At 36.3% G+C, this 23,861-nt stretch overlaps 1 protein-coding gene and 1 pseudogene across 4 annotated transcripts in view; one reads left to right on the top strand and one right to left on the bottom strand.

Annotated features, from left to right (window-relative positions):
* NKAIN2 (sodium/potassium transporting ATPase interacting 2) overlaps positions 1–23,861 on the top strand; it is a 1,017,271-nt gene that overhangs the window by 456,228 nt on the left and 537,182 nt on the right. For all 4 annotated transcript variants that reach the window (XM_059177667.1, XM_059177666.1, XM_059177668.1 and 1 more), the window contains one exon: positions 20,343–20,480. In XM_059177667.1, coding sequence (XP_059033650.1) covers positions 20,343–20,480 — 138 coding nt within the window. The remainder of the gene's footprint in view (positions 1–20,342; positions 20,481–23,861) is intronic.
* On the bottom strand, positions 13,389–14,261 carry LOC131833838 (protein SET-like; annotated as a pseudogene).

Below are 23,861 nucleotides of genomic sequence, written 5' to 3'. Positions count from 1 at the left end.
TCTTGATAACATTTCTGCTTTCATTTCAACTCTTGATTGGCCTTTAGCAGTCAGAGTAAGTGAGGCTGTCATTCTATCTCCCATCCTTATGAAATTGAATTTTATGAAAGAGACGTAACCTAGGGTTTGAGAGGTTTGATTGACATCTTCCATATGGCTGCCTTGCTGTAGTCAAAGAAATAGTGCTCTGAAACCTCTGCTGGTGCCTTCGATTGAGGAGAAGATATGGGAGGAGGAGGCAGGGAAGACACCAGAGTAGGACATTACGATACCCACCTCTGTTCCCTGAGATAGTATGCATGTGTCCCCCTCCAATCCTGTTAAATACCCAGCAATTGCTTAATGAGGCGCACCAATGATAGTAACAACATTATTAATTCACGGCCTCAAATGGGGGAAGGCAGGAGTATTGGAGTAGCATTTTACCTCATTTTGAATTCACAAAATAAAAATATACAAAGATAATAAGTATTTATTAAGACCTAAACTGAAATCTGGCTAGACTTTGCTTCTCTGATAATGATATATGAGGCATGTATTTGGATTCTTTATCAGTTTTATAGAAAAAAAATATACATATATCTGCATTTTTACCTAGTTGACAAATTTGAAATTCTCCAGCTGGCAGCTTTAATATGTTTAATATGATTGTGCTGTTAAAAAATAGCAATAGAGTTTTCTCTAGAGAAAGTCATTTGCTATGAGAAAGCAATACCATATGATACATGAAAATAAGAACACTGCAAGCTATTTTTGTTATTTGGCTTTTACTGAGCTCTCCATGAATTAAAAAAAAAAAAAAAAAAGTCTATGCTGTGCAAACAGATGATACTGTTGATGAACTTAGTAACTTATTTTGCCCAGTTCCTAAAGTCTTTTATTAAAATATAGCCAGCCCCTCTCTCATCTGTTTTTCTGCATATTGGTAATATTAGCTACATAGTGGTTTTTTGTGTACACCTGCTAAGCGAGCAGTAGGAGATCTGGAAATGGATCAGGAACCAGATACATGTATCCATAGCAGGGTGTCATTTGAACAGCTACACCTGTGCCCTCTTGAGAGTTCTGAGAATTTCTGCCCTAAGAACCATTTCAGATATTAGATATCTTATCGTATAATACTAATTCTGCCAGCAACATGAAAATTGGTTCATCTCATCACCAGTTCCCGATCCCACACCTCACTGATGCCTCAGACAGTGCTTTGCATCACCCAGCACTTACAATTCACTATCAGTGCTGGTAGAATACAAGATTCAGAAGTCCATGGCTGTGGTCTTCTGTACTGTGAGCATTTCTCCCTGTGTTATGAATATTTATCCCATTTGTGTATAAGCCTCGGCTTGGGTAAGTTAAGAGTTTGTTGTGCAGATACTGTAAATTTCAAGGTCAAATTGTTGCTTTAAACTTTCTAATTCATACCTGTCATGTGCTTTGTGTGAGCCCTGAAAACTACCTATAACAGCTGTCATTTTGAGGTGTTCTGATTCTTCTGAGAGGTTAGAGTTCCTTTGAGTAAAATTATTATAGACTCTGTGGAAAAACCAAAACAGCAGTCCATCTACCAAGAGGACCTGGGCTATGATCTTTTTAGTTCATTTCATATGAGTACAGGGAAACCTAAACTCCACAAAAATGTCATTTTATTGTAACTTTGCAGGATTACTAGTCTACTGACTACATCGGTGGTATAAACTTTCAGCTTGTTTTATTTTCAAAAATGCTCTGCCATAACTATAAATTTGTCTATATAGGGAACTGTACAATTTGTAGAAATAGACTAATGGTAATAATAATGGTTATTTTACAAGATGATTATAGTTATGTGAGTTTATAAGCCATAGTGTTATATATAAAAAGTTATTCCTGTATGTTTTTATCTTTTATCTTGGACAGAGAACCTCATATGTTACTTGCTTATCAAATTAGGGAAGTATTTGGTAATAAAGTAGAAATGATGCCTTAAAATTTTTGAAAACAATGACATAAGGTTCTACTATGTTATGGTTCTAGTATGTTCTAGTGTGCTATAAATACTCTGTGATTGAAAACATGGACATTGAAGTTAGAATGACCAGCTCTATAATCATGATCTTGGTCATGGTATCAATTTCCTCATCTATACAATAAAGGTAATGGTAGATAATCATTGTTGAATGCATGATTTAAAAGTAAGCCTTATATAAAGTAGCATATTAAAGTCCCTATCATAATGCTTGAGATATAACAAATAACTCAGTTTTTAATAACTGTTGCATCAGAGGAGTGCCTGGATGCACTCAGTCAGTTAAGCATCTGCCTTCATCTCAGATCATGATCATGATCACAGTGTTCCTGAATTGAGTCCCATGTCAGGCTCCCTGCTCAGTGAGGAATCTGCTTCTCCTTTTCCCTCTGTCTCTCCACCTGACTCATACTCTCTCCCTCTTCACCCCTCCCTGTCAAATAAATAAATAAAATCTTTTAAAAAAATAATTATGGTAACAGAGTCTATACTCACTATTCTATCAGAAGGCTGAGATTTGTGTTATAAGGAGATTTTAAGTTAAAAAATGTTAAATCCCTACTACAAAATATCAAATAATAGGTAGTGATTTCACACACACACACACACACACACACACACACACACACACAGAGTTTGGCATATGAACATATAGATGAGGCAATTATATGACTGGGTAAATTCAATTCAACAACAGACAATATGATTTGTGCTCTACTGTCAATTTATTTTGCTACTTTTTTGGATAATATGTTTTAAAAATCTAGTATAAAATGCTAGTCATCAACTTGTCTTTTGATAGCATGAATGTTAACTATGAAATGGTTATAAATTACTTTGCAGAATGAACAGCTGTGGGAAATAATAAATGATTCTGTTATCACAACAACTAGAATATTAGCTGGCATATGCAGAATTACATATAAATGGCATTATTACAGAAAATGGTGGGAAAAGTCCTAAAATATACTTTTAGACTCTGATATGGGTCAATTAAATAGCCCTATTAATTTAATCTCAGAAATATGTGATTGACTGTATTTCAATAAAAATCTGTTATGAAATACCATGGACTGTTTCAGTAATGAGGCTTATAAGAAAATGCATTTTCATAAGAAACATAAATACTTGTTTTTATTTAGTTTCTTTGAGTTTATACCAAATCTTTCACATTATTTTTTGAAGATCTTGACTGAACTTAACTGAATGGAGACACAGTTTTTTAAGTAAGCTGGGGAGAGAAAGAAAAACTTGAAATAAATTGTGATATTTGAAACCTGTTCTTTTACATAGCACTAAAAATAGATTAGATACATGGGGTGTTGAATCAGGCAGGAAAACATTCATTGAGGAAGACTTCACCACCCACCACCAGATAATCGAGGCTATCCATGTCTACATGTTACTATTTGCATTTGTGACCAATAAAATAAATACTTGATCATCTCCAAAATATTCTGGCAAGACCATTAATCTAGAATATTTATACTAAAATACTAGTCTCTAAATTGGTAATGTGTTTTTAAGATATTAATTAGTTAGTGATCTTCAGATGCAACTTAGGCATTGTGATAAATATATGCATTATTACTTTGAAGACACTATGAAGATACATTTATATCTTCATACTAATTGTAGAACTATGTACTATAGTATCCCCATTTTAGAAATGAAAACACTGAGATTCACAGACATCAGGTGACTTCCTGTAGTCACATAATGAGTTAAAATATAAACATGATTTTCTGATCTAAGACCTGAGTTCTGAACCACTATGACATGTTGACTTCTTTTCCTATTGTAGCCATTAGGGCCAGATCTCCTTTTGGGTTTTTTTTTTTTTTTTGGTAATTTGTTGTTGTGGCTGATTCCTTTGTTTGGAATTTAAAGAAAAATAATTGTGTGGGAGGAGACAGAAAATCCTTGATTTAGTTGAAATAAAGTAAATTATTATCTGTGACCCAACACCTTACCAAACACCTTACAGTTTTATTTTGTTCCATTAGTGAATAAGCACCCCAACACAAACACACAAACAGACATGCACACATACACTTGAAAACTGCAATTACTCAAGAGTTATTAAAATTTTTCAAGTAAAGCTCTGTGCTCGGCTCTGTCCATGTATGATTATTATAGAGCCTACTTCAGGTATATTTCAAATTTGAATCAGATCTCTCGGTGAGATGAAAGATGTGTGTCTAGTATATCTCCTGCAGATAATGTTTAAGAGCTGGCATATATGTTCTCTCTTGTCCAATATGAACAACATAAAGAATCTTAAGCTGCGAGCATCATTGATCATATTCATACAGAGTTTTACTTTGTGATACTCTGGCATTTTAGACAACCTCACAAAGACCTCAGCACTTCAGCAATATCGTAAAGACCCAGAAAGCCGCTCAAGTCTTTGCAGTTTTCCTGGGGATTGGCTTAAAAAGAAGAGAAGACAACATGGGGCACCTTTTATGATTCTGGAGCAGACACTCCAGATCATGTTCAAGATTAACAATGCACCATCGGAGACTACAGGGGAGGGTCAGTAACCAGAATATAGATGAGATCTAGTGTGACAAGACAAACTAAATAAATACATACATAAGAACTGGCAGCTTCACCAAAGTACACAAGACAACTAAAAAACAGAAGATGGAACAGGGAGTCAGGCACAGGAGAATCATGAATCCAAACCAGGATCTCAAAGCAGGGATAGAAAGAGCAGAGTCCTATATCAATAAAAGAGACAGTACCAGAACTGTTTTCTTATCTCTTTCAGTGTTGTTTTGAGTTCTCTGTGAGGCAAGAAACATAGAGTAGATATGGCTTGGAACAAGAAATTGACCATACTTAACTGGAATGTAGGAAAAATTCACAGTGATTTCTGTTGACAAAATTCTGATAAACAGATGGCTAAAAGAGTTTCTGTCTGGAATCTTATGTAAACTTTAATAATCCTATGGATGAAATAAGAACTTTGGACCCATTCTGGGAGCTGTTACACCCACTTCAGTTTTTGTCAAGATTTCCCCTGGTATTTACTACTTTTTATGCTGTAACAGAGTTAATTTTATTAGTTACCTTCTCCTGCAGATAACTACGGTGCAAATCCTTTCCTTATATATTCTCAAAATTTCACAATTTGTATTTTATCAACTTCTTTAAATATATTTTATTTATTTGTTTATCTATCTATCTATTTATTTATTTATTTGGGACAGATTTATTTGGGACAGATTGAGAGAGTATGTGTGCACGTGCCTGCACATATGTGCTGGGGGAGGAGCAGAGGGAGCTCACAAGCAAACTGTTCTGAGCCCAATTCAGTTCTTGACCCCACAACTTGAAAACAAGAGTTGGATGACCAATGGACTGAGCCACTCAGGCACCCCAGTATTTTATTGACATTTGACAAGCTTTGCCATTTCTCTGAAGTTCACTTGGATAATGCAGAGGGATTTTAATCATATTTATTAACATATAATATATTATTTGTCCCAGAGATACAAGTCTGTGAATCATTGGGCTTACACATTTATCACTCACCACAGCAAATACCCCCACCCAATGTCCATAACCCAACCACTCTCTTCCTATCCTCCTTCCCCCAGCAGTCCTCGGTTTGTTTTGTGAGATTAAGAGTCTCATGGTTTGTCTCCCTCCTGATCCTATCTTGATTCATTTTTTTCCCTTCCCTATCCCTCAAAACTGCCCATGCTGCCTCTCAAACTCCTCATATCAGAGAGACCATATGATAATTGTCTTTCTTTGATTAACTTATTTCACTCAGAATAATATCCCCTAGTTCCATCCCTGTCATTGCAAATGGTAAGATTTCATTTCTTTTAATGGCTGAATAGTATTCCATTGTATATATAAAGCTGCATCTTCTTTATCCATTAATCTGTTGATGGACATCTAGGTTCTTTCTGTAGTTTGACTATTGTGGACATTGCTGCTATAAACATTTGGGTGCATGTGCCTCTTTGAATCACTACATTTGTATCTTTGAGTAAATACCCAGTAGTGTGAATGCTGGGTCAGAGGGTACTCTATTTTCAACTTTTTGAAGAATCTCCATACTGTTTTCCAGAGGGACTGTACCACCTTGCATTCCCACCAACAGTGTAGGAGGGTTCCCCTTTCTTCACATCCTCGCCAACATCTGTCGTTTCCTGACACCAGCCATTCTGACTGGTGTGAGGCGGTACCTCCATGCGGTCATGATTTGTATTTCCCTGATGCTGAGTGATGTGGAATAATTTTCATTTCTCTGGTGACCATCTGGATGTCTTCTTCGCAAAAATGTCTGTTCATGCCTTATGCCCATTTCTTGATTGGGTGATTTGTTCTTTGGGTGTTGAGTTTGATAAGTTCTTTATAGATTTTGGATACTAGAGTCTTTTATCTGATATATCATTTGTGAATATTTTCTCCCATTCTGTCAGTTGTCTTTTGATTTGTTGACTATTTCCTTTGCTGTGCAAAAGCATTTGATCTTGATGAAGTCCCAATAGTTCATTTTTGCCCTTGCTTCCCTTGCCTTTGGTGATGTTTGCCTTCCCTTCCCTTCCCTTTGGTGATGTTTGTAGGAAACATCATTTCTGTGGCTGAGGTCAAAGAGGTTGCAGCCTATGTTCTCCTCAGGATTTTGATGGATTCCTGTTTCACAATGAGGACTTTCATCCATTTTGGGTCTATTTTTGTGTGTGGTGTGAGGAAATGATCCAGTTTCATTCTTCTATCCAATTTTCCCAACACAATTTGTTGAAGAGACTGTCTTTTTTCCATTGGACATCCTTTCCTGCTTTGTCGAAGATTAGTTGGCCATAGAGTTGAGGGTCCATTTCTGGGCTCTCTATTCTGTTCCATTGATCTATGTGTCTGTTTTTGTGCCAGTACCATACTGTCTTGATGATGACAGGTTCGTAATAGATCTTGAAGTCTGAAATTGTGATGCCACCAACTTTGGCTTTCTTTTTCAACATTCCTCTGGCTAGTCAGAGTCTTTTCTGGTTCCATATTAATTTTAGGATTATCTGTTCCATTTCTTTTTGGGAAAAAAAAGGGATGATATTTTGATAGCGATTGCATTAAATGTGTAGATTGCTTTAGGTAGCATGCACATTTTCACAATATTTGTTCTTCCAGTCCATGAGCATGGAACATTTTTCCATTTCTTTGTGTCGTCCTCAGTTTCTTTCATGAGTACTTTATAGTTTTCTGAGTACAGATTCTTTGCCTCTTTGGTTAGGTTTATTCCTAGTATCTTATGGTTTGGGGTGCACTTATAAATGGGATTGACTCCTTAATTTCTCTTTCTTCTGTCTTGCTGTTGGTATAGAGAAATGCAACTGATTTCTGTGCATTGAGTTTATATCCTGACACTTTATTAGATTCCTATATGAGTTCTAGCCATTTTGGAGTGGAGTCTTTTGTATTTTCCACATAAAGTATCCTATCATCTGCAAAGAGTGAGAGTTTGACTTCTTCTTTGCTGATTCAGATGCCTTTTATTTCTTTTTGTTGTCTGATTGCTGAGGCTAGGACTTCCAGTCCTATGTTGAATGGCAGTAGGGATAGTGGACATCCCTGCTGTGTTCCTGACCTTAGAGGAAAAGCTCTCAGCTTTTCCCCATTGACAATGATATTTTCTGTGGGTTTTTCATAGATGGCTTTGATGATATTGAGGTATGTACCCTCTGTGCCTCCACTGTGAAGAGTTTTGGTCAAGAAAGGATGCTGTACTTTATCAAATGCTTTTTCAGCATCTATTGAGAGTATCATATGGTTCTTGTTCTTTCTTTTATTCATGTATTGTATCAGATTGATTGATTTATATATATTGAACCAATCTTGCAGCCCAGGAATAAATCCCACTTGGTCATGGTGAATAATCCTTTAAATGTACTGTTAGATCTTCCTGGCTAGTATTTTGGTGAGAATTTTTGCATCCATGTTCATCAAGGATATTGGTATGTAATTCTGTTTTGATGGGGTCGTTGGTTTTAGGATCAAGGTAACGCTGGCCTCATAAAATGAGCTTGGAAGTTTTCCTTGCATTTCTGTTTTTTGGAACAGCTTCAGGAGAATAGGTATTAATTCTTCTTTAAATGTTTGGTAGAATTCCCTGAGGCCACCTGACCCTGGGCTCTTGTTTGTTGGGAGATTTTTGATGACTGCTTCAATCTCCTTACTGATTAAGGGTCTGTTCAGGTTTTCTATTTCTTCCTGGTTCAGGTTTTGTAGTTTTTATATATCTAGAAATGTATCCATTTCTTCCAGATTGTCAAATTTGCTGGTGTATAGTTGCTTATCATATGTTCTTATAATTGCTTGTATTTCTTTGTTGTTAGTTGTGATCTCTACTCTTTCATTCATGATTTCATTTATTTAGGTCCTTTCTCTTTTCTTTTTGATAAGTCTGGACAGGGGTTTAATCAATCTTATTAATTCCTTCAAAGAACCAGCTCCTAGTTTCATTGATGTGTTCTACTTTTTTTTGGGGGGGGGGGGGGGTTTCTATTTTATTGATTTCTGCTCTGATCCTTAAGATTTTTCTTCTCCTGCCAGGTTTAGGCTTTCTTTGCTGTTCTTTCTCCAGTTTGTTTAGGTGTAGGGTTAGGTTGTGTACTTGAGACCTTTCTTGTTTCTTGAGAGAGGCTTGTATCACTATATATTTTCCTTTCAAGATTGCCTTTGCTGTGTCTCAAAGATTTTGATCAGGTGTGTTTTCAGTTTCATTTGTTTCCATGAATTTTTAAAATCCTTCTTTAATTTTCTGGTTGATCCATTCATTCTTTAGTAGGATGCTCTTTAGCCTCCATGTATTTGAGTTCTTTCAAACTTTCCTCTTGGGATTGAGTTCTAGCTTTGGAGGATTGTGGTTTGAAAATATGCTGGAAATGGTCCCAATCTTTTGGTACTAGTTGAAACCTGATTTGTGACCCAGGATGTGATCTCTTCTGGAGAATGTTCCATGTGCACCAGAGAAGAGTGTGTGTTTTGTTGCTTTGGTATGGAATGTTCTGAATATATCTGTGATGTCCATCTGGTCCAGGGTGGACCTTTATTTCCTTGTTGATCATTTACTTGGTTGATCTGTCTGTTTGAGTGAGGGGGGTGTTTAAAGTCCCCTACTATTATTGTACTATTGTCAATGTGTTTCTTTGATTTTGTTATTAATTGATTTATATAGTTTCCTGCTTCCATGTTAGGGTCATATATATATATAAAATTGTTAGATCTTGTTGGACAGATCCTTAAAGTATGGTATAGTGTCCATCCTCATCTCTTATAGCCTTTGGTTCAAAATCTAATTTATTTGATATAAGGATTGACACTCCAGCTTTCTTTTGCTGTCCATTAGCATGGTAAATTGTTTTCCACCCCTCACTTTAAATCTGGAGGTGTCTGTAGGTCTAAAATTAGTTTCTTATAGACAGCATTTTGATCGGTCTTATTTTTTTTAATCCATTCTGATACCCTGTTTCTTTTGATTGGGACATTTAGCCCATTTACATTCAGGGTAACTATTGAAAGATATGAATTTAGTGACATTGCATTGCCTTAAGGTGACTGTATATTGTCTCTGCTCCTTTCCGGTCTGTTACTTTTCGGCTCTCTTTTTGCTTAGAGGACCCCTTTCAATATTTTCTGTAGGGCTGCTTTTGTGTTTGCAAATTCTTTTAGTTTTTGTTTGTCCTGGAAGCTTTTTACCTCTTCTTCTATTTTCAATGAAAACCTAGCTGGATATAGTATTCTTGGCTGCATATTTTTCTCATTTAGTGCTCTGAATATATCACGCCAGTTCTTTCTGGCCTGCCATGTCCCTGTGGATAAGTCTACTCCCAATATAATATCTCTACTATTGTATGTTACAGACTTCTTGTCCTGAGCTGATTTTAGGATTTTCTCTTTGCCACTAAGACTTGTACATTTTACTATTAGATGACAGGGTTTTGACCTATTTTTATTGATTTTGAGGGGGTTCTCTGTGCCTCCTGGATTTTGATCCTTGTTCTCTTCACCAAATTAGGGATATTCTCTGCTATAATTTGTGCCAATATACCTTCTGCCCCTCTCTCTTTTCTTCTTCTGGAATCCCAATTATTCTAATATTGTTTGTCTCATGGTATCACTTATCTCTCAAATTCTCCCCTCGTGGTCCAGTAGTTGTTTGTCACTTTTGCCCAGCTTCTTTATTCTCCTTCATTTGATCTTCTATATCACTAATTCTCTGTTCACCTCATTTTTTATTGCACCTCATTAATAACTTTTTTGATTTCAGCTTGGTTAGATTTTAGTTCTTTTTTTTTTTTCCTCCAGAAGGGGATTTTTATTTCTCCAGAAATGCCCTTTTTGAGCCAACAAGCTTATTGATAATCATCATTCTGAATTCTAGTTCTGATATATTAGCAATACCCATATTGTTTAGGTCCCTGGGTCCCTGGACATTGGTACTGCTTCTTGTTCGTATTTTGTGTGTGTGTGTGTGTGTGTGTGTGTGTGTGTGTGTGTGTGATTGGTTTTTCTGCCTTGTCATTTTATCCAGATTAGAGTATATGAATGAGCTGGGGCACCTGGGTGGTTCAATGCCTTCAGCTCAGGTCATGATCTCAGGGTCCTGGGATCAAGTCCCACATTGGACTCTCTGCTCAGAAGGGAGCCTGATTCCCCCTCTCTCTCTGCCTGCCTCTCTGCCTACTTGTGATCTCTCTCTGTCAAATAAATAAATAAAATCTTAAAAAAAAAAAGAATATATGAATTAGAGAATAAAATACTAAAAGGGTGGCAAAGTCCCCAGGAAAATATATGCTAACCAAATCAGAGGAGATCCAACTCCAGGGGTGGGGAGGGGGAGAAAAGGGAGAAAAAAAATACACACACACACACACACACACACACACATCTATTAGACTAGTGATTAGAACTGAGCCACACACTTGATTTTGAGTGTATTCTGGTCTCTTAGGAGAAACTACTTCCCAAAATTTTAAAGAAAGAAAAACATATACATACAAAAATAAGGGTAAACACAATGAAGGGATGGAATGTGATTGTAAAGACGAAAATTTAAAAAGATTCTAAGAAAGGAATTGATAAGGTAAGTTGGTTGGAAAAAGAAGAAAAAAAAAAAAGAGGAGAGAATATTATCAGGCTGGAGACTAGAACAAAGCCATGTACTAGATTTGGGATATATTTTGGTCTATCAAAAGAAAGTGTATCCCAAAATTTTAATGAAAAAAATACTATATGTATACAAAAAATAATGTTAAGTACAATAAAGGATTAAAATATGATGATACCAATGAAAATTTTTAAATATTTTTAAAAGGTATTTTAAGATAAAATAGCTAAAAAGTGTTAAAATAGAAAAGAGGAAACATTTAAAAAAAGAATAAGAAAAAATAAAATTAAAAAAAATTAACTTTGTAAGACTAAAGGATCATGTGGAAATAGCTATGAATACTATGTATTTCTTTCCCCTAGCTCTGGAGTTTCAAAATTCTCCTTGATTGGTGAACTTGGTCTTGGCTCCTTGTTCTTGCTGATCTTCTGGGGTAGGGGCCTGTTGCAGTGATTCTAAGTGTATTTTCCCGATGCAGAATTGCACCGCCCTTGCCATGGGGAAGGCTAAGTAATCTGCTCTGGTTTGCTCTCAGGAACTTTTGTTACCTGAATGCTTTACATAGAGCTCTGGAGGATGGGAATGAAAATAGTGGCCTCCCAATCTCCGGCCCTGTTGGAGCTGATAGCTCGGTTCCCCACTCCCCAGCGTACCCTCAGAGAAAAGCAGTCAATCCCTCCTGTCTCCCTGGTTTCTGGCCACACTCCATGCTCACCCAGCCCGTGACTGAGCATTTTTATCTCTGGCACACAGCCCCATTTGGAGTCTCCAAACCCAGGAGATTCCTGCAGTGTGTTCCTTCACCGTTCCTCCTGGAGGAGGAAGGAGGGGGGTGTCTCTCTGATCTGCCATGTGTGGGGTCCCTACTCAAAGAGCAGTGGCCCAACTCTGCATTGGATCATGGTTTAAGGTAACCCTGAACTGAGAGCCTACTCTTTGGCTCTGTCTTTGCAGCTGGCTTCCCTGCTCCAATACCTGGCAGCTCTGCTACACTCAGACACCCCTGGCCTTTCTGTGACCCCCACAAGTCCTGAGACCACACTGTCCCTGTGAGGGATGCTCCACCGCTTGCTGGGAGCTGTCCCCTCCCCCTGGGGTCTATCTTCCCTTCACTTCAGATTCACTTCTCCACACATCCTACCTTCCAGAATGTGGTTAATTTTCTATTTCTAGAATTGTTGCTATTTTTTCTTCTATCTCCTGTTGAGTTTGTAGGTGTTTGTAATGGTTTGATAACTATCTAGCTGAACTCCTGGGACCTAATAATATTTCAATCTGCTACTCCTCCATCATCTTGCTTCCTCTCCAAAGGGACTATTTTTTTTTAAACATTTAGTTTTATTGTAACAAAGTAGCTTGTACATGTCTAACATTTAAAACCAAGCATCATCTTTCTTATCCAGTGAAACAAAAAGAAAATTTAAAAGTAAACAGGAACAAAATTACAGTAGAGAATGTCAATTCCAAATGAGATCCTACAGGTTCTGCTGATTTGTCCTTTGAGTGGCAGGGCTCAAGTCATCATTAGGAGACAGTTTTATTTTAAAAATGTCATCTTAAACTGAAAGGATGCCCGTTATGTATCACAATTAAACATGCCAAATGAGAAGCCATGTTGGCAAAATGCTTACTTAACCCACCCAAACATCTCAAACCCACCCTTTGCTTACCTTCTATAACCCCATTTTTTAAAGGTTTTTTTTTTTTTCCTTTTTTTAAAACAAGAGAAAGTAGACAGGTACATGTTGGTAAATTCTAATTGTCCATATTCACATAGAGATACAGTGTATTCTCTGTGCCTGATATACAGAGAAAGGAGGAAAAAAGCTAGAATTCTATGCACTACTACACTGGGGCCTCCAGCTAGTGTCCTCCAGCTAGTGTCTTCCAGCTTCCAGGAGAGCTAAGGGAGCAGAAGGTTTTTCTTTTTTCCCGCAGAGCATGGTGGTGTTGATTTCATAAAGTTTTTGTTTTCGTTGAGACAGGAAGGGACCAAAATGGAACAAAAAGGGGTAAAGATTCTTTTCCCACTGTATTCTGCTCAAGGTATTTCCCCCCAAAATAAGCTGAGAACCATGGTATTAAGGGAGAGAAAAAGGAGACTTCAAAAAACAGGGCAAATGAGCATGAGAGGAGAAAAAAAAAAAGAAAAAAAACAAAACAAAACAAACAAACAAACAAAAAAAAACGAGGGCAACTTGCTCACAGGGACTGAAGAAAATTTAAAAAGGAAGTTTGGGATCCATCAGTGTTCCGTTAGTCATCTTCTCCTTCATCCTCCTCTCCTTCCTCCCCCTCATCATTATCTTCATCTTCTTTGACTTCCTCCTCATCTCCTTCTTCATCTATATCTTCCAGTTTTTCCTCTTCTTCTTCATCATCATCATCATCTTCCTCTCCTTCCCCTTCTTCGTCATCCATATCGGGAACCAAGTAGTACTCTAATGGATTTGGCCAAATATCATCTTTGATGACCTCTCCTAACTCATCTACGCCTGCATCAGAATGGTCAGTAAACCAGGTGAAGAAGCTCTTTGGTTCCTCATGCTGTCTCTTCCCACTGGCTTTATTCTGTGTTTGACTTGAACGTTTCGTCAAATCCTTTCCAGATTTCCATTTGATTTCAGTGGACTTTGGAGATGGATCACCACTCTCATTCAGATGAAATTCTTTGAAGAGAACTTTATTTTCGAAGTAAGCATTTTCATCAAAATAAAAATCTATTTTGTAACCTGATTTAATATCGTCAAATTCTGTCACTTCAACTTTTGTCAAATAATGCAGCGCCTCTTCATCCTCCTTCCCAAGCAGTGCAGACACTTGTGGATGGTTGACAAATGTTGTTACCCCAAAATTGGGGATTTTGGCAATCAATTCCAATCTCTTCTGAAAAAATAGTTGGCGGAGTTTGTTGTATTTCTGTTCTACTTTCAAAATCTCCTCACTGGCTTGTTCATTAAGTCTGTCTATTTTATTTTGTATTTCATCAATATGTTCAATTGCTTCTTGCTGTTCTTTTTCTCCCTTACGCAAGTACTGAGATGTTGACGTCTACCCTGGCTGGGGGGCAGGAGGCAGTCTCGATTTCTTTCTTTGAGGCGGGAGCAGAGACTGGCGTTTGGGGGCCATACTGCAAGGAAACTCCACGAAGCCAGGAGAGGGGCATGTCTGGAAGCTCTGATTGCTCTGCAAAGGGGCTTTTAATTGGAGAGCTCTGCTTGCCTAGCATCCCAGTCTGAGGCTATCTTTTCTCTCTCCAGGGACCTGAGTGTGGTGATAGTCTGAAAGTGTGGGTTCCTCATGGAGAGTGAGGACAGTGAAATCGGAAAGGCTACAGGAAGAACAGATGTGTCCACAGAAAAATTTAACTTCAATCTATAATTTAGCAGTGGAAATAATTTGGTTTTTGCTAACTTCTAATAACACACTTAAATTTCTTTTTAAATCAAGGAACCCATATTCTACCACAACGGTATAAAAAAGCCAAATTTTTTTTCTCAAATTCTGTATATAATATGTTTTATTGCGTATCAATTGCAATAACTTACAAGTTATATTTTAGGGACATAAAATTATAGAAATATTTTGGAGAAAATTTATTAAGAAATCTTAGCAGTTATTAGCAGAATGCAGGGTCTCAAGGAAACCAATTCTGAGTCCCACCCGTTGAAAACAACTAGCTATAAACGTCCCGTTATGACTTTTTAAAAATATATTTTAAAGTGTTTGTGCACATGTAATTGCCTTGTTAATAAAGTTAAATGGCGATAGCTACCTAGGAAATATGAGTGACTCTCAATTTGCAATGCAAACAGTTGAAGCACACTCGTTTCAGACTGAATACTCCTAATAAGGGGTCAAACTTACTTAGCAAATTATTTACTTAATTGGGTCCAGTTTTCTCAGCAGTACATGAGGAGTGTTGAGTGAGTCTCTTCTAGTTTGAAAAGTCAATAAATACATTAATCCTAAAGGTATTTCACAGATTTTTTTTTGAATATTTGTTGTCATTGTTAGTGAGATGAATTCTACTTAATGTACTTATAAGAAAGGTTTTTGAAAAAAAAAAAAAGAAAGGTTTTTGAAAACCTTTTCCAGTTGAAGTTGAACTTTTCTAGTGTATGAAAACTTTTGCAGTTGAACAGTGATTACTAAAATTCATGTTTACTAAAGTGCAAAAGAGGAATCATTTTCATGTTTAAACAGTTTATATGTGTATATCAAAGAGAATTAATAACTTTTTATAATATTTGCGATTTTGCTATCAGAATTTTCAGCATGTTCAGCATTTTCCCTTCTGGGGATTTAGCCTATGGATGTACCAATACACATGTACAAGGTTTTGTAATGCACTCAAGTGTGTTACAACCAAAAATTGACAACCAAATGAATATCTGTTAGAATACTTAAGTGAGGATATAATGAGGTAGATCTCTACACGTAGGTTGTAGTTATGTAGGGAAACATCCACAAACACAAAGTGCAAGGTAAAAAGCCACATGTACATTGCAATCCTATTTATGTAAATAAAATTGTGTGAAAAAATTTCACACACATATAGATGACAGATAACGGCCTACGAGCTGGCAAGCACATACAATATTTTCCTGAAAAGCTAAATACTTAACAATGCTTCCACAAATTGACACAGGTTACTTTTGGAGAAAGGGAATAGGACTGATGGTTTCTTCAAAGTTTGTTAAGTGCTTATGTGAACATTGTACCTTGTGTTTTAAGGCTGTTGCAACCTCTTTAACAGAGATAGAGAAAAAGAGAGAATGATAATTAAGTTCTGGGTCAGTTAATCCATACAAGACTTCCAAATAAAATTTTATTTAACCCAAACTGAAACTGTGGTAAAAATAATATTAAATTTCAAGTAGGGATTTTTCCCAGGAAGAAAAGGATAATTAACATGGCAAAAACTATCAATATAAACAATTACACTAAGGATAGAAGAGAATGAAGTGATTATCTCCATAGATGCAGAAATAATAAATAGTAAAGATTAGCCTCTATATTAACAAACAGAAACTTCATAAATAATAGTCTTGTAAAAGAATAGAATTCCTTGTGGAAAGCACCAAGTTATGCATTAATGATAGACTACTATTTAGAACCCAAGCACAAAGATTTAAATTTATATAGAGCTAAACAGACAAGCATGAAAGAGACTTATTCCATAAGACCTTTCACCTGAAAAAGACACATAGAAACAGCAATACACACAATCTCCAACTTGGGAAAGTTTGACTTACGATATTTTTACTTCACGGTGGTGTGAAAGCAATATGTATTCACTAGAAAATTACTTCAAATTGTGAGTTCGGTTCTTCCCCCAGACTAGTTACATACAGTGCGAGCCTCTGTAATTATACTGGGCAAGAGGCAGGGTGCCACAGCTCCCAAGTAATTACAGGGTCACAGGGGTAAACAATCAGTACCCTTACATTCTGTACCCATACAGCCATTTTGTTTTTAACTGTGCATACAGTATTCAATAGATTACATGAAATATCCAACACTTTATTGTAAAATAACTTTGTGTAAGATGGTGGTGTTTCCCTGCTGTTCACTAATGTAAGTGTTCCGAGCACATTCAAGCTACAAGGAAGACCTCAGGGTGTCTGAGACTCAGGATGTCTGAGACATGAAGTGTATTAAGTGCCTTTTTGACTTATGATCTTTCCAACCCATGATGGGTTTATCAGGACATAACCCCATTGTAAGTCAAGGAAGATCTGTATATGTTTCTCAAGGCCATATTCATATATTTGTATGACACGTATGGAAAAGACATAAAGCACAATAGGAGAAAGGAGGCCCAACAGGAGAAAGGAGATTAAAGGCTGTTGCAGCCGGCGCGACAAATCAACCAGGAAACGTGAAGGTAAGAGGATGGTGAAAAGAAATGAAGAGACAAAGAGATGGAGGCAGGAGGGACACTGAGGAGGATGTCCAACAGTGACGATTTTATTCCACATCTTACAAGCATTTATAAGGCAGACCACAATAGGAGTAATACATCAGTACCTAGTCAGATGACCACAAGTTGCTATAACAAGTTTACATTAACTACAAGCAAACCTCGTGATGCCAGGTAGTCTCCGCTAATGCCATTAGCAAGACAATCAACCAGGGAGTGGGTTATGGGAGGTACAGAACAACAAGGACTAACTAAGAATTCATGACCCTGACCACATTATTCCCTTCTGTAGGGAGAGCGTGTGGGAAGTCACGTAGGCGAGCGCACGACACGTAGCACAGACCCTTTCAGTGTTGCTCAACTTTCCCATCCTTAACCCCTTGTCAAGGTGTCCGGACTTTAAAGGAGACACAAGTCAGGGCCTGGTTTGGTCCTCAACTCCATCCGTGCCGTGGCCTCCAACAAAAGGCAGAACATGAGTTGAAGGAGGCAAATAAGAAAATAAAATAAAACCAAAAAGGAGCTTTGCCTTGACAAGTATGATTAAAGAAATTCTCTACATTATTTCACAGTAAATAATAAGGTAAAAACATAGCATGTACCCTGTAACCAGCTTAGGCCTATAGCATAAACTGCAAAAGCTTTTTGGTTCTGGACTGGGTTTGGTTTGTATTTTGGTTTTGGACAAGTCTGCAACATAGGGACACAGCTAAGGGACCGTTCACAGAGCCCTGTGTTTTGGGGTTTTGTTTGTGTTTGATTGTTTAGCATTTATCACTTCTAAGACATCCAGAGAATCACTTAGCCACACGCTATGTTAGACTTCTTAATCTGAAAAATAAGACAATATTGACCTCTCTGGGGTTTGTGCAGAATCAGTGAGGTAATACATGACTGGGGATAACCAGAATGCCCATCACATACTGAGTGTTTTAACTAATATTTCTTCTTTTGCCTCCATGCCCATCACCCTTTCAGTAATTCCACAGTTAATATTCTTTCAGTTAGAAAAGACTGCAACTACTTCCATATTTGTCATTCCTGTTATACTCTGAATTTTTCAGAAAAATCTTCCCTTCTTCAACCCCAGCTCTAAATTACAGAACCTGTGATAAAGCTACTTATGATAGCTAATAGGGCCAATCAAAGGTAAAAGCAGAAATATTATGTGAAGAATTGCACATTAATTCATTCAGTCTATATAACATTGTAAGTAATGTTTGATGAAAGTATTAATTCTGTCATTTAAAAAAAAAAAGACTAATACATGTTGATGTAACTTCATTTAGCCACGCAGGCTTTGCAAGTATATTATCATCTATATATTTTTTATAATTAACGATGGTGCTGCTATTTTCTTCCATAACTGGTGCATTTATTGAGAGATTTCCCACTGTTTGACTAATGCGTTTCATCCTCTATACTTTTACCCTGCTGGGTCCCCACAGTTATGACGCTCAAAATTTATAGAGTTTAGATTCCTCTTGCTGCTGTTTACATTCCTACTTACTGTTTATTCATAGGATCAAGATGGAGAGTTCTATGTTGGAGTGAGCTTTTATACAGATGATTAGCAATGGGACTCTGAGAACAACCACTTATTTTTTTGTACCATTAATGGATTCAAAAACAAGGCATACATAATACTTCCCAACACCACAAATGGGTCTCCTTTATATGCAGGGTTGAGTGCATGATAGCATTGAAGGAATGTTTCATCAGAAGGCAGTTCAAGGTTTATGAATCTGCAGTCATAGGCAATGTTATTTACATTCCAGTTTTGCAACTCTGGTGGGTATTGTGAATTTAGAATATGCAAGGTAGAACAGATTACATTCTCTCTTTTTTAATCACTGCCAAGACTAAGTGAAAATGAAGATTTGACAAGTCTGGATTACCATTACAGCCCTTGTATGGTACCCAGCATGCCTTAGGAAACAGAAGTGTTATGCAAACAGTTGTCATGAATTTATTTTCTTTTTCAATGCCTGGTGGAAATGTATGCTGCGCAGCTAAAGAAATGCAGTGGGAATAATGCTCATTCAAGGAATCTTCAAAGTGTGCTACAGGTATTTAATTTAAAAGCACACTAATTTGAGAGTTAGTATCCTGACAAGGAAAATCATTAAAGCACACTGATGTTAGTAACTGAGGGTTTTTAAAATCCTTTTCTTTAAAGCCTGGCTTGGAGAAAAACAACAACAACAAAAAGAATTGTTGAATCTCTGTGCGGAAGATCATCAGGTCCATCAGGTCCTTTCATAATGTTTTACTCCAAACAGTTGATTATCTTTCCACCTGAGGGAAGACACAAAGGACGAAGCTGAGTTTAACTCACCATTCCTCTTTTGCTTTGTTAGATCTGATGAGAGACTTGATAGCTATGGAGGTTTTCCTTCTCAATATCAAATGGCACTTCTTGACTTTGGCAGCTTTTGTCTAGTTGGTTGGTTGGTTGGTTGGCTGGCTGGTTGGTTTTGTTTTTCTTCTCTTACTCCTTAGATTTGTACCTGTGTGTTAACTGTAAAGTTGTAAGCACAGATTAATGTAAGATCATTTGAAATGACCTAAGTTTCTTGCTTTTATAACAGTGATGCTTTATTTTTATATTTGTTCCCCATTATTTTAATGTCCTTTTTTTACCCTTTTGCCAGTTATATAGGTAACTGGGTATGACAGAAAAAAGAAAGTCATGTTTAATTTATAATCCAGATCAATTTGGGGTAGTAGAACCCTAAACAATAGTCAAAATCACGCATTTTACAAGTGAGTCATCAGAATCCCAGACAAGAGCTAGACTTAGCTAGGGGACTACAGCTGTTTGGAGTCAGATCTAAGTCCAGAATTCAGGTCAGTTGACTTGGCGATGAGTTATTTTTGCTCTATGTCAATCCCCTTTGTTTTATTCCCAACCTGTATAATGACATTTGGGCAGATCCTAACAGTAAACCCTTTGTGTGGACTTTGCAAACTTGCTGGTTGATGAATCCAAGAGTTAGTGCATATGACGATATAATTTATCCTTCAACTGCACAGATGATATCCTGTGAATATGGCTTGATACCTCCACAAAATCTTCGTTAAAAGGATTGTAGCTATCTGTGGATCTACAGCTTCCATAGTGTTTCTTTGAAATATACCTGAAAATGTCAGTCTCACTGTTAAAGATAAATGCAAGATAGAATAACACAATTATACTTGCTAATTAGAATGTAATATGATCCTTTCTCTCTCTCTCTCTCACCACTGTGCTTATGTTTATATATCCTGTTTTGCTATTCTAGGTTTGTGTGCTGGAGAGGCAAATATTTGACTTCCTTGGATATCAGTGGGCACCTATCCTGGCAAATTTTGTACATATTATTATCGTCATTCTTGGTTTATTTGGAACTATTCAATATAGACCTCGTTACATAACAGGAGTAAGTACCTTTCCTGCTTCTTTAAAAAAAGAAAAATTGGAGTAATGATGCAAACTACAAATGTCTCAAAAATTTATATGTATATCCTCTCCTTAGAGTACTATTAGGTTGTTTTCCTAGTTTCAGATTACATTTACAGTAACTGAAAATGTCAAGTTTAAAACACTTGACGGTGAACATAATCAGATTGCATTTTCATAAACTACACTTCCAGTAAGTATTTCTTTTAATTAAAAACAGAACTATGCCCCTATATTTCCAAACTATAAGATTGTGTCCTTTGATTTAACATATTTTGTTGGGAATCTTCCCCATTTTAAATAATCATATTTTATAAATTGAATAAATATAGTTTAAAATCAATACAAATGAGTATGTAGCTCTGATGTTAAAATATTTACATATATTGGGATTAATATTTGATACTTTTGAAAGCTGGAAGAATCTAGACCGTAGTCTGTATATTTTCCATAATTCTCTTTTTGCTTCAGAGAAAGTATTTTGCATCTCCACTCAAGTTAAACTTACTTAACATAAAAGTGAAATCCAACTGTGTTGCAGTTGCTATGGGAACCATAACTTAGAATTTTTTACTTTTGTATGTGCCTCCCATCTCAGCTATAGCTCTTCATTAATGTAGATTTTTTTTAGTTTCATCATTTTTTCTCTTCTATTTTTGACAAAGGAAAAGCCTATAAGCATTTATTTAAAATTATAAAGCAATTTTATGGTAAAGGAATATATATATAAGCTAGTGCAGCTAAAACTCTGCCTTATTCAACACAAACCAGCAAGCCTTCTCAGGTTTCACAAAGGCCTCCTTCACATAAAAGATGCCCTCTTCCGACCTACTGTCCCAGTCATCTGGAACCTAGATAAAGCTCACTGGGACTGAAACAGACAATGTTGTGACAGCTGGACCAAGGGATCCACTGTCTGGCTAAGGATGAGTGAGAAACCCGTAGCTTTCTTCTCTGGGTGCATGCCCAGAAATGAGTCCATGTCCTCTCTGAGGGTATATAGCCCTGTAAATCATGTAAAAAGTACTTTGTGTTTTGTTGCAGGGTGAAGTTTTTCAATATGCAAGATATGATAGGACCATTCACTTTCTTATATAAATTGTAATATGATCCAATATAGGGAAAATAGTACAGTATTGGGAGTGGGTCTTCCAAAGTCATAATATCAGGACTGAAATCTTGTATCTGCCATTTAAAAAAAATTTTTAGACAAGCATGACCTCACCAATTTTTGGTTTTACTACTTTAAAAATAAGAGAATAATTATATTATCTCATAAGCTTCAATTAATTAGTTATAAGTCATTATATGAAAGATTCTTAATTTAACTGTTCTCTCTCATTAGACTTTGAGGGTCCTCCGTGATTTTATGTGTATAAATAATGTTACTCTAAGTATAAACTTATCAATATGTCATTTCTGTTTCTAATAAAGATCTTGGAATAAAAATCTAGATGTGGATCAAAATGTTCGAACAGTTTAAAAACTCAAAAGACAAAAAGTTTTGTTGGGAGGAATAAATGGAATATCCTGTAAAATGTCCTTAACACAATGCTTGGTATTTAAAAAGTGTCAATAAAAGTTAGCTATAATATTTTTCTCGTTTTGAATTTGAAATGATATTAAATTGTATAGACTAGTGATAGAATAGCAAGCCATTTAAAATAGAGCAAGGTGTTCTAAGTTAGTGATTGAACGATTTTTTTTCCCTTTTGTTCCAGGCTGCTACAACTCTTTAAACAATTTTGTAGAATTTCTATGTATCAAATTATAACCCCATCCCTTTAGACAAAACACATACCCACAAATCTTCTGAAGAAAGGCTGTTCGCTCTAACATGAGATGAGAATTAAGATGCCAAGCGACACCTTTAAGATTGTTAGATATTTTATATAGCTAAGAGTGTCTCTGAAATCTTTCTGAGGTCTTAACAATGGGTCTTAGAGCAACATCTTTGCTTTGATCTCAACTTGCAAACAGCATTCTGAATTTGATCTTTTCCTTGAGACAGTGTCTTACTTGAAAAACCTCTTGCCAGTTGGAGATTCTGTAAATGTGAAAACTTTATTTTCCAACTCTGAAAGTCCTTCTTAGAAACTAAATGGATCTCTCTTTTGCTCATCCCTCTCTTATAATTATCATACTATGTGTGGCTAAAAGGTGGCAAATAACACAGTCAGCTCTTTGCTTGGAAATCCACTTAGCAGATCCACAAGTTGATAGGTATATTTTCTCTCTTCCTAGTATCGCAGCCAAAGGTCAAGCTCATTGTTCTGATAGTAATTTACTATAAATACTTTTTTCCCCACTTCTCAAAAATCACTTCCTTACTGTCCTTCCTGTCTTCATTGAGAGTCTCCTCATAGCCCTTCTGGCCTCCACCTGTTAAACTTTTTGTAAAACTAATGCTGTGTTTTAGGTTTATATTATAGTATCATTTCAGTTTTGGTACTGATTTCCAGTCTAGCTATTTATTTCTGTGTATATTCTGTATAACAAACTTCTGAATAATCAAATTTATGGAATCTAATGTCTATTATGCTATGTTAAAAGTCAAACATTGATTCAGAAAGTAGAGAATTTGACATAAAAATGGAGTTAATATTTTTAATTTGCCTAAAGATGACCAAAGGAATTAAAGAAAGTTAAAAGAAATCTGAATGAAATTACAGATGCCAGAAATTGTGATCATTGAAGAATCGGTGTTTAGCAGAAAAATGCATAACTGGGACAAGCTGTAACTAAAGATAATGTATTGTTGCACTTAGCTAATTTCCAAAAGCTCTCTGTGTCCTGGAGATTCAGATATGAACAGTGAAATTTATTTTTCTCTCCCCTAAATATATAGGCCTTTATTATTTCTTTATTTGCTGTTTTATATTTTTGCATTATAAAAATTTCAGTTTAAAAATAGAAATACACTCATAATTTCAAACTGAAAGCTATTATTTCTGCATATTTCCTTCATGTATGTGCAACTGAAACATGCCAGATTCTGTGGCACCAGGGTGGCTCAGTCATTAAGCATCTGCCTTTGGCTTGGGTCCTGGGATCGAGCCCTACATCTGGCTCCCTGCTCAGCAGAAAGCCTGCTTCTCCCTCTGCTACTCCCCCTGCTTGTATTCCCTCTCTCACTATGTCTTTTTCTGTCAAATAAATATAAAATCTTAAAAAAAAAGAAACATGTCAGATTCTTCTACATTTCAAATAGGTCTTCAACTCTTTTAACATTATATCAAACAATTTTAAATTCATATAGATATTCATTTAAGCTTTTACACTCTTGTTTATCATACTATATAATAATACATAACATATATTATGGGTTGTTATATATCATATATTAGTGATTTCCTTGTTT

The sequence above is a fragment of the Mustela lutreola genome, chromosome 6 (genome assembly GCF_030435805.1).
Source record: "Mustela lutreola isolate mMusLut2 chromosome 6, mMusLut2.pri, whole genome shotgun sequence".
Taxonomy (NCBI): Eukaryota; Metazoa; Chordata; class Mammalia; order Carnivora; family Mustelidae; genus Mustela; species Mustela lutreola.
The sequence above is the reverse complement of the archived record's forward strand: the minus strand, read 5'-3'. Positions and strand labels throughout refer to the sequence as shown.